A 12027-nucleotide genomic window follows, 5' to 3' on the forward strand; every position below is an offset into this window, starting at 1 on the left:
TGTGTTTGTTTGTGGTCCTGATGTTGACCATTTCCTCTGGTCTACAAATTGAAATGATTTTAAAGTTTATTTGATTCTTAAATACAATGGCCGGAATTTTAAAGCATCCCAGCGAGCTGTATGGTGGGGTGGGGATGGTGTAAAATTGAGCAGGAGGCTCTGGGAGGCCTTCCCGACCCGCGCTCTCCTCCGCCCCATTTTACGTGGGGTGGGGGCGCGAGAAATTGGCTGCCTGCCCCAGGGCAAGTATGCCTCCATGGGGATTTCACCCGTGGCAAGCGTCTGGAAGGTGTGAAAGGCCACCCAGCGAAACCTGGCGAGTTCTCAGCGCACCAGGGGGGCCCGGACAAACCGGCACATGGTGCCCGATTGAGGACTGCCCCCACTTCTCCAACCACTCCCTGGACCCGTGACTTCCCACCCCTCCCCCCCCCCCCCCCCTTTTTTCTTCCCTCCCCTAAACTACCAACCTTCCAACCTTGCCTCGCCAGGGCCCAACCGATTAACCCGTCAAGGCAAACCCCAACTTACCTGGACTCCTAGCTCCATGTCCTCAACTGGGCTGAAATCCCAGCAGTGGCCACTGTTCCCGACGTTTACGTTTTGTGGCCAGCTCTCGTTCGCCCGACATAAAATCTAGCCCAAACATGTTGGGTTTTGCCCCTAGTTATTTTCCTTTGGTTCATTATACCCTTGCCTATCAGATGTCTAGATAAATGTACCAAGACCTAGGGCCAAACTGAGAACCCTTGTTTCCTGTGTTCTGGCTAACCGGAATATATCATATCATCATGCTCTGCCACATGATGTCCATGACTTCAGAAGCTGAAGAATAATACGGAGTTGGGTTATAATTCAATAGACCAATTTATTGAAAATTTAACTATTAAAAATGATGCCAGTGCAAACTATATATTTACAATAATTAAATTTTACTATTCCTAAGGTCCAAATGATAAAGATGCTTCCCATATGCTATCAAGATAAAATTGCTTCTTGAACGTTACTTGTGTAACAATATGCTGCCATGGAGCACTCTTGATTAGACCTGCTGCTTGTTTCAGACTGACTAAGAACTGAGTACAGACAGCCAAACCAACACCTACAACTCTTAGCTACTGACAAAAGGCACATAAAGCATCCCGCCCCTGTTCTCCTCAAAATTGACTCAGGCTTGATTTGATAGCTACATCTCTATTGTTTGACATTCTGGGGATCTTTTTATAATGTCATTGAATTGAATAAAATGACCTGACTCTTATCATTCAAATATATTTTAAAATTAACTGGTGAGATGGGTCTCTATCCAATGATAAAGCAATTTATCTACATCTATCCAGGCTTTGTCCTGAGGGGTGCATGTTAGCTAGACATAGTTTTCTGCAGCTTGTAGTATCAGCTAACAGTACATGACTTTAACCAAGAGTATATTGTGACCAGCAAGTAAGAGGTAAATCACATATGAGAATTATTTTGTCATACAGACTAGTGCATCCCTTTGTATGAACTCAGCCTTGTATTTGTGAAGTGGGGACATTGAAATCTTTTCACCTGAGTGAAAACATGAACCCACTGTGATATCACTACATGGGTTTTCAAAACAGGCACAAAGGTTTTTTTAATTTTTTTTTCTAGAAAGAAAAATGCATAGCTAGAAGAATTCCGCCTTTCATTGCACTTCTGAAACAACTCAGGCCACTTGTGAGTTAATAATCATTGCACTTGGCAAAGGATGAGAGATGATAACAAGTATTTTAACTACAGGAGGAAACCATATAGACAGCAATAACTAGTCGGGTTTTTGCCTTTTCTCTTCTCTACCCTCCCCAAAAAATGCACATGGTTGAAAAACTGTAATTCAACCTCAAAATATTACTAACATAAATAAAATCTGTAGGAAGGCTGTGATGAATGCACATTTGCAATATGTTGGAATTGCCCAATGCATAGCGAAACAGTTAAGAAAACAATTGCCAGCAATTATTTAGGCATAATGTGAGTTTGCAAGTGTAACCATGAAGATAAGGGAGCTGGATTTTTTTTTGTGCTCATTTTCTACATTTGTACAGGAAATGTGTATTTACCTACCAGGCTAATTAATCATTACATTTTTGTAAGCCTATTGCTATGGCCATTAAGTAATAATTAATAACTGGATGACCAATTATTGTATGCAATGGTCAGAGCTGCTTTTTCTTATTTTTTCAATGTGGATAATCGTTTCCATGCTGCACAACTTCCTTCATGGTTGCAGCAATTGAGAATTATAATTAAATAGCACAAAATGGACAGCACGAGTAATTAAACATTGCTGAATGCACACCATCGATTTTAAGCAGTGGTTTCAATTAAAGGGTTTGTAGAAAAAATCCTTCTTTGTACCTTTAGTAAAACATTACTAGTTTTATTAGAAGGTGATGACTTTCAGTTAAATGTGCTAATTATTTACAGCAATGTTGTTGCAGGCACCAGGTTCTTTTTTTTTTTAAATGTGATTTTATGGCTGTCTCTGGTTATCTCCCATTCTAACACTTTGATTTTACTGGTTCATGGTTACTGATTCTTAAAATATTGGTCAAGATTGAGCTAAATTCCTTTCTGATAACCACATATTTATAACGGAGCATCAAGTCCCTGATATTTTTTCCTTTGCCACAGCAACCAAAAATAGTACAACAAGCTAATTCCCAAATTTATAGATCTCTTGATTCTTAAGTAATCCTGTCTTTTCTTTTGCCCATTAGTTGACTATGAATTGATAAGAGTAGTATTTGCTGTCCACCACTGGCTCAGTGCCAATCACTATACTTTTTTTTAGTGGCCTGATGTATTGCAGGAGAAAGGCCCTACGTTTGATAACTGGCTTGTACTGTTAGCTGATCTTGGGGTTACTACCATTAGTACTGGTGTCTGGTACAAATTTCAGGTCTGCATTAGACATTGTGGTTTATGGTCACGTGCTTTTCCTTTAACTGGATTCAGCCCCTTTATGATCAGGAGTTTACCTTCAATGCCTAATATCTAGCCATACAATAGTGTGGGCCCAGTGTCTGTAACAATAAATCCACTTGTTTTATGAACTGTGTACTGGAATCTTGCATGCCACCACATATTTTTCTTTGAAAGGCAGATTATTTCTCACTTTAGTGAGGTAATGCGCTGATTTGCAAGTAAACAAAGAGTAACATTGAGAGTAAATCTCAACCTCTAATTCCTTGACATGTATAAAAAAAATTTTTTTAAAGCCGCACTGCCCCATTAGTGAGTTAATTGCATTCTTCTCACCAAAGAGTTTTCTGAAGCTCTTTGGCTGTGAACATAAACCAGACCTAGAGAAAGGTGTTCTTATTTATTTACCAGATTTCCCATGCAGTTACAGGCCATTTATGACTACTCTAGACAGGAAGACAAGAGCTTGACCTTGACCCTATTTCCACTTCCTATGTTGGTTTCTATGTTTCTCGCCTGGGTGAGAGTTCCCTGTGACAATCACCAACTGGCTAGACTCCACCAAAGCAACTCATCCAAGGGTATGCAGGTTTACAGAAATGTCTAACACTTGAGACAACGAAAGTAGTTATGAGAGAAGCACCAGTTGCTTCATTTTGGATCTAATCCATATCCTCCAGCACATGGCTGGTCTGTGGATATAATCCCTTGCTTGCTAACTTTAATGTGATAGCTTTAATATGAATGACGCCCAAATTCTCCCCATAACCAAGCAGCTTAAAATGTCATGTGACTGTCCTAAGGCTGAAGAGGAAATTGTCACGATTCCTGCTAATGCTTTTTATCCACAAACTCTTGTTTGAAATGCATATGTGTGGATATTGTGAAGATATGGTCAGGTTCAAACAGGGAATGATCTTCATATTTGAACAGTGTGCAGACATTCACATGAAGAAATGCCAGTTGGATTAAGTAACGGAAAGAAGCTTCTACTCAAAATGTATATCCCTAGCATGAGTTGTATCTTTAGGAGCGCAAGGGTAAGAAGAGGGAATTTGTGGCAGGATTGAGGGGGTAGAACATCTTTTCATAAAGGATTAAGAAAAGTGAATCAATGGAACAATTGGAATACATTTGACTGTAAACAGTGGTAGAAATGTGCACAAACAGATAAGAATTAGAAATACTTATACCATTCATAACTATTCAGTGATGTAGTTTATCTTTCAGTAAACCAGGAAATATCCTCTATCGTTATTGAAAATAGATTGATTTGAAGTCTTACCTGTTAGGGTTAGGAGTATATTTAAGTACAGAACTTTTTTGGTAAAATTCCTCGTAAATTTTTTGTTCCCTCTACAGAATGCCAAGGTACCTTTGTTATCTTTGGACACCTTTGCCTCGCCACTTGTCCTCCACACTATTACAATGTTTCAAGGACTTTAAATAAAACAGTGAATGGTGTTCGCGGAAGTTTCACAGTTGATGCCTGTGCTCCTTGTCATTCATCTTGCTACTCCTGCAACGGCTATTCTGTAAATAACTGTCTGACGTGCCCTCCATTTTCTAATTATGATGAAAATCGACAGTCTTGTTCACCTCCTATTTACCCAAGACGTTCTAATATGAGTGAAAGAAATGACCAAAAGCATGGGCTTTACAAAATCGCTGTGGTGATTGCAATCCTCATTGGTGCACCTGTTGCCCTGATATGTGGTATAACATCATTGTCATGGTTGATATACCATTTAAGTATTAGGCAGACTGTAATGGTAACCACAACCCCAACTGGAGCCTCAGAAACAACACAACTACAAGTACAACGTGACACTACAGATGAGGGAACTGGAAGCAGTGAGACAGAATCCACTTACTTTATTACACGGTTGGACCAACAACAGGATCATTAAAAAAAAATCTAATTAAAATGCAGATCTTGTCATTATTTCATAGAATAAAACTACTGATTAATCTTTTGCCTTTAATCTGGTTAAGTGAAATTTCCAGTATAGCCCCAGAAATACTAATTTTAGCCAAAGTGCCATTTTTAGGGGTTTCTACAAATGAACGAATATTTTTTTTGAAAAGGCAACCTGTTTGCACACTGACCTTCTTTATCTAAATGCAATTCCACAGTAATTAAAGGGGGTAGGTTTTGATGTAGATGATTCAAACTTGTACAAAGGAATATAGTAAAATCTATAAGTAAATGTTTGAGGCTTTGGAGAGGATGTTTAGTCCCCGAGGGGGTGAGCACAGAGGCAGGTGGGTGTGAATATTCATGCCAGTGTGCCAGTTTCTAGGCACCATCCTGCCCCTGGGCCATTTTCTCAGAGGTGGGATTGCAGGGACTGGTTGCGATGGGGCTACCTGCCCACAAGCGGAGGGTAGCCAATTGAACTAGTTAAAGGTTGACTGGAATTTTCCAGTTGGCCACCAGAGGCATTGGAACAGCCCAGCTGCCTGAAGGAGGCCCCGCCCCCACCCTCCCCCGAGTGGCAGATTGGGATGGCAAGCGCTCTAGGCAGGCTTTGAGGTCCTCCTCACCTGCCTGACTGCAACTGCAGGCTATTTTGTGGAGGGGTTCCCTCTCCACAATGGTGGCCTGGCTGCTGATTCTGTTTTTTTAATAAAGTTTAAAAAGTTGGAGAGAAGATGCCTCCATCTTGAGGGCCCCTCTCATTCACTCACCTGGAAAGCCTTGCTGGAGGGACTGCTTTTGGCCTTCCAGCTTCAATAGCCCACCCTCTACCCACTAATTAGTCAATTTGGGGAAAATCATTGCTGCGTGATTGTTTCCCACACAGTGTGGGCCTCTGACCTTCATTTGACCCTGACCCGAGGTCCCAAAGCCCATAGTGAAATTCCTGCCCATTTTCCTTCCAGCACAGGAATTCTAAATCTCCTTATTTGTGAATTTAACTACCTATATCTGAAAATATATCTAACAAATTTACTTAATTTTGTCTTTATGCATAATTAATTAGCATAGTGTTAAATGGTTTTGATTTTGGGGTGGGGGGAGAAAAGGTGGAATTTCAAATCTCCCAACTCATTTGAGGTTTGCTAATTTTATAATCTTAACTGTGCAGATTTTTCTCCCTCCCTTTCTCTCTCTCCTTTTTCCTTCCCTTCCCCTTCCCACTCCCCATCCAACCCCACTGTTTTTTTTATAGGAGCTATCTCATGTCCAATATCACAGTTGGTAGCAAGGAGAAGACCACCACTGACAAATGAGTAGCAGTCTGGCAGAGTTTTCTTTCCTTTTGTGTCCATCTAAATAATGCATCAAAGGTACTGGCAGGAAACCAATTTAAACAAGTTGTAGCTTACTGCAGATTGTTCCCGCTAACTGAAGTTATTTAGCAGAGTATAATGTTGATGCAATGGAAAATATGCCACCTGTAAATATTGGATTTTATATGATTTGAATATTTTATTATAAAATGAGTTGGCCGTAGCCCATTATATAAATCTAATAATCATCGCACTCCTATTACACTTCATGATTTAATGGACAGCTGCGTACTTCAGAAAAGGGGCGGCACAGTGGTTAGCACCGCAGCCTCACGGCTCCAGCGGCCTGGGTTCTGTTCTGGGTACTGCCTGTGCGGAGTTTGCAAGTTCTCACTGTGACTGCGTGGGTTTCCGCCGGGAGCTCCGGTTTCCTCCCACAGCCAAAGACTTGCAGGTTGATCGGTAAATTGGCAATTGTAAATTGCCCCTAGTGTAGGTAGGTGGTAGGAGAATGGTGGGGATGTGGTAGGGAATATGAGATTCATTTGGGAATAGTATAAATGGGTGGTTGTTGGTCGGCACAGACTCGGTGGGCAGAAGGGCCTGTTTCAGTGACTCTATGACACTAAAATCACGTTATGTGAAAAATATAAAACCTCACTTCTCATTTACAACATGGTTCCTATTCCCAATGAAAACCCATCATAGGCTCTAAAGGTGTAAAAAAAAAATGATAAAACACTTGCTAGAACTACTTTAGGGTTGAATGATGCAGTGTGAAATATTGTCCTTTCATCTCTGGGAGCTAGGTTTGATTTCACCCTACACTGCTGGGCTGTAAGTTTTCTCCCTCTGATTATAAACAATTATTTTCCAATAGGAACAAGTTTACAGCACAAAGTTGCATGTGGCTGCCAATCTTGAATCTCCAAAGGCCTTGCAGATGCAGTGGGAGGAAGAACAATGTGGCATGCAAATTGACGAGTTTTTAGGGAAATTGGTGCAGAGTAAAATATTGATTACTTTGCATCTGAACTGTGCACCATATAAGTAGGTGTTTGATTCTTGCATTGGGTACTGACAGTAAAAACAAAAATTGTATTCCCAGCATTGCATAATACTATTGGTGGGGGTATTGATGGAAAACCAATGTTGTAATGTGGTTCAAATGGATGGAATGGTGCTTCCTGCTATGGAGTGGTACTAGTTGCCATAGACTAGGGATGGGCAATTAATGCAAAATGCTGTCATCGCTCACCTCCTCTAAACAAATTTTATAAAAAGACTATGTTGATGTGCCATGGCTCCCATACTATAGGTCATGTCAGATATTCTGGCCTGCAGCCAAAGCCATCCAGGAGTTAAAGTTTGTGCTTGGCCCTGACTCCACTGGATGTATTGAGGAGGGTGGAGGGATCCTGCTGGATTTTACCCCTGTTTGGGTGGAATTTCTCATTGGCATGAAACCCTCCCTTAGGAACCTGTACATCATAAGTTGAACCATCTCAGAACTTCCCTGCATGTTATTCCATACTGTGGAGTGGTTTCCCGTAAGGCTGCTCCTGCACACTGCACTTCCTCGCTTTCTTCTCCTGTTTGGAGAAGGACCTGGTGGCCATCTGGGGTGTTGCATGGAGTAGTTGTGTGCAACAGCTCTTTAAGTGTCTTCATGATCTCCCAGGCCATGTTTAGTTCGCAAAAATTACACAAGACTGTGGCTCATATCTCGAATGAAGTTGCAGCCCCAACATTTGGCTACATTTTAACCCTACTCTGCTAATCTTTGGCAACCTGGTGCAGTGGGGGTGAGCAAGTTGATGGATCATCTTGTGGGCCAGCTGCTGGATGTGGCTAAAACAACAATTTGTAGTCCAGGACAGGTGGGGCCCATGAGGTTGGGGGTGGGGGGTGGTCACTCTGGCTGCTTGCTGCTCTTCTGTGTTCTTATCTATCTGGGTGGCCCTGGAGAGGCAGTATACAGTGTCCAGTAATATGCTTGATGCCTTCCATGAACTGTAGAAAGTGCAGAGTATAGTGTGTCTTGGAAACGTCAAGAATAAAATCTTGATTTAATTGGTAAGGTATCTTTTGTTTTGGTAGCATTTGATGCTCATTTTGGCATCTTTTCAGTTTGACCCATCCCATTATTGGTTGTGCCCTAGAAAGGGCACTTGTGGTGATTCTTGTTTGGTGAATTGGTGACCCGACTAGCCCATTTTTAATAAAGGCCCATCTTATAGGCAACGCTTAATGATTTTTAAACTCGCACAAGGTCATCAGTGTGACTATTAGCTCTCTCGACTGATTAGTAATATATAGCCTTTTATTGGCATTCCAAATAGTGATCCTGTTTTAGTTTATTGACTGTTATAAGAGGCACCAACTTTAAATGTTTTGCCATTAAAATTATCAGCACTTAAGCATCATGTGACTTGTCCCTTTTGCATGATTAGTATGGACTGATCCTATCAACGTTCTGAAAGTGCAATGTTCTTTTTGTGTCTTCCTGTCACATGAATGAGCTTTTATAACATCTAACTATCTTTCATTTGGTAACTTGCAGGGTGACAAATGATGTTCCACAGGGATGCATACTGTGGCCTCAGCTTTTCATCACAGATTCATCACTTGAAGGGCCGAATGGCTTTCTTCTGTGCCGAAAATGACTCTGACTCTATTAATGACTTGGGGTTGGAGGAATAGAGTGTTGTATATCGATGTCTGTAAATGACACTGTTAGGCATATGGGTAGAAAAGGCACATAAATGAAGGTAAGGTACAGATCAGCCATGATCTAAAGAGAATAGTGAAACCGGGTTGAGGGGCTGAATGTCCTTTTCTTTCTGTGTTGCTCATTAACTCTGATTTTGTGATTAAGATTTCATAGATAATCTTCCAGCTATTTTTCTCTCTTTCCAGTTTCATTAAAATTTTTGTTTTACTTTTTTCAGTTTTGATGAAATGTTGACCTGAAATGTTACACCTAAAATGTTAACCTGTCTTTTCTCTTTACTATCTAATGCTTCCAGCATTTTCTGTTAATATTTTTTTTAAATCATCAAATTGAACCAACAGATCTGCATGGCTATTTTATTCATGACGAGGGTTAGATGGTTCATTTCAGGAGCTGCAATCCTGTCCTTCAATTGACCTGCATTCTGTCTTCAATTCCTCAACACATTCGAGGAGGAGTCTGCTTCTGCTGAAGCAGTATAAGATAACCTGATGTGAGTTGTAAAATGTAACTCCAAGTAATAATTGCTTCAAATAATGTGGAGAAACCCTGTGCTGATCTTTGTGTTGATTCAGAAAAGGCAGCAGAGTGTTTAAATTAAGATAGCATCTGAAAAGTCTCAGTATGATCTTGCTGTCCTGAGTAAAATCACCTATTAAGCTTTAACAAATAATCTGTGCTTTGTGTCATCTTGCCAGTTAGGATAGGTAATACATCATGACTGGTGAATGCATTTACAGACTACTTGTTTAGATGTACTGAAGGGTGAACCTCTGGCCTGTGCACCAGCTGTCGAAAGAATGCTGCTGTCCCATCTGCTTAGTGCCTCATTGATCAGATTGCAATTTCTTAATAAAAGGAAGAGCTCAAGATTAACCCTTACCTGATCGCATATTCAAAAAAAAATTCAAGGGCAGCTTTGCATTTTCTTGATGAATGTATTTCTTTTCAATTGAGGGATGAATACAGCCTAACAACTTTAAAAGATTGAGATTGTGAATTTAATCATTTTTAGCTGTGTTTTTAGATCTTTGGTCTAATTAGTTTTTCATGTGCTTCTACTCCCCACTCTGCAGTTGGAAGGTGTCCAAGGTGAGTTTCAGTGTTAGATATGATTGAGGATAAAGAGATAAGCAGAATGTGGAGCAGATTTAAGTCTCAGTAGGTTCTGTGATGTCTATCAGTATGCAATAAAACAGCTTTTAATTTAGTTGACAATGACCTCTTATTTTGCAGTCTCAGCAGTGAGTTAATGAATGGAGAAGAAGCTATTGGACTGTTGGAAAGGCTGCTTGCAAACTGCACTTTGAGGTGTGTTGGTGTTTCATAAATCCAATCTGACAATTTACCTCACCATGAATTTCTAAAGCTTGGTTCTGTGGCATTGCTTCTCAGTTTGGATTCACCAGTATAAATGTAAAACAAACAATCCTCTCGCGCTCTCGCTCGCGCCCTTGCTCTTCCCTTCTTCCCCCCCCCCCCCCTTTATCTTTAGTTATCTCTCCATCTCTATAATGTTTTACTATTTTAAAGGCGCTTATAAATGCAAGTTGTTATAATTTGCTTGAATACAGTTTGGCATGTTGGTAATTCTACACTGTGCCTTATTGATTGAAACATGTTATAGAGGAGAATTCGTGTTAGAGCAGTTTCAATAATTTCATGCCAGTATTACAGTATCCGCTGTGGCTCAGTTGGTAGTACTCTCGCCTCTGAGTCAGAAGATTGCAGGTTCCTATCCTGCTCCAGAGACTTGAGCATAAAAATCTAGGCGACCACTCCATAACTGAGGAAGTGCTTCACTGTCTGAGATGTCCTCTTTCAGATGAGATGTTAATCCGAGGCCCTGTCTGCTCTCTCAGGTAGACACAAAAGATCCCACAGCACTATTTAGAAGCAGAGCAGGCAAGTTAGCCCTGGTGTTCTAGCCAATATTTATCTCTGTTAACAATACAAAAACAGATTGCTGGTCATTATCACATTGCTGTTTGTGGCAGCATGCTGTGTGCAAATTTACTGCTGTGTTTCCTTTGTTACAACAGACTAGACTTTAAAGTACTTCATTGGCTGTAAAGCGCTTTGGGATGTCCTTAACTCATCAAAGGCACGATATAAGTACAAACGCTTCCTTTCTTTCAAATAGTGCACAGGGAATTGACACTATTACCAAAGGACAGCATTGTATTGCATAGGATTATAGTCTACGCTGGTTCTATAACAGAAGGTTTCTGTATTTTATAGGTAGAATCAACTGATTCTTGCAGCACAAAATAAAGAAAGCTGGCATACTCCAGGGGACCACAGACCTGGTCCCAACTTTAACACAAGCTGCTCAGTGAGAAGGGGTGGGTTTGGATTGGATGTCAATTTTAATGCACCATTAAGCTGAACCCACCCCATTCTCACCTGGTGGGTTAGTTAAAATCGGGGTTTGGTTTATCCTTAGTGGCGGATAAGAGGTCATAGTGATTTTAAAAATTATAAAATTGCAGGATGTCTGATCTATGCATCCACCTGCAGGATATATTGATATACCACAATTTTCTGTGTATGATATCTGTGATGTTAAATGGTATCTTTGGTTGAACTTTTTTCAGCCAGCTGTCATTAACAAATAAGTTGTGTTACTGTTGTGGGTGTTCTGATTTGAGTTTTCTCTCAACAGTATTGACTTGCGTCCAGAGTACAAAGGTATTTTTGTTAACCATACTGATCACCTGTGAAATGAAAGCTTAACACTTGTGCATGCCGTAAGTGCAATTGCGTACTGTGGCACTATTATCCCTTACCTGTGATATGTCCCACCGGAGACCTCGTGTGGAGTCCACTATGTTCTTCAGTCTACTCTGAAAGATGATAAATACCATATTGTTAGATGGTAATATTTTAGCTAATGCTAGTGGTCAGCTTTATTAAGATAATTACACAGAAGCCAAAAGGCATTCTATGACTGAGATTTTATCTGGTTGAAGTGGGTCTTGACCACTGGCTAAAGCTCTGGCAAGAGCCCCATCTTGCTTTCTATGGGGAAGGCCGGCCAAATCGTGCCAATTAGGCACTTAAGTGGACAACGGCAGGCTTCCCTGGGATGAAGGACCACAGTGATG

General features: G+C 40.7%; 1 protein-coding gene across 1 annotated transcript in view; it reads left to right on the forward strand.

Moving 5' to 3' along the window:
• Positions 1-4859, forward strand: part of LOC137351355 (proprotein convertase subtilisin/kexin type 4-like) — a 62204-nt gene extending 57345 nt beyond the window's left edge. Inside the window, exon 15 of the mRNA XM_068015800.1 lies at positions 4312-4859. Coding sequence (XP_067871901.1) covers positions 4312-4859 — 548 coding nt within the window. The remainder of the gene's footprint in view (positions 1-4311) is intronic.
• Positions 4860-12027: the final 7168 nt, after the last annotated feature.

This window comes from Heterodontus francisci, chromosome 36, assembly GCF_036365525.1.
Source record: "Heterodontus francisci isolate sHetFra1 chromosome 36, sHetFra1.hap1, whole genome shotgun sequence".
Lineage (NCBI taxonomy): Eukaryota > Metazoa > Chordata > Chondrichthyes > Heterodontiformes > Heterodontidae > Heterodontus > Heterodontus francisci.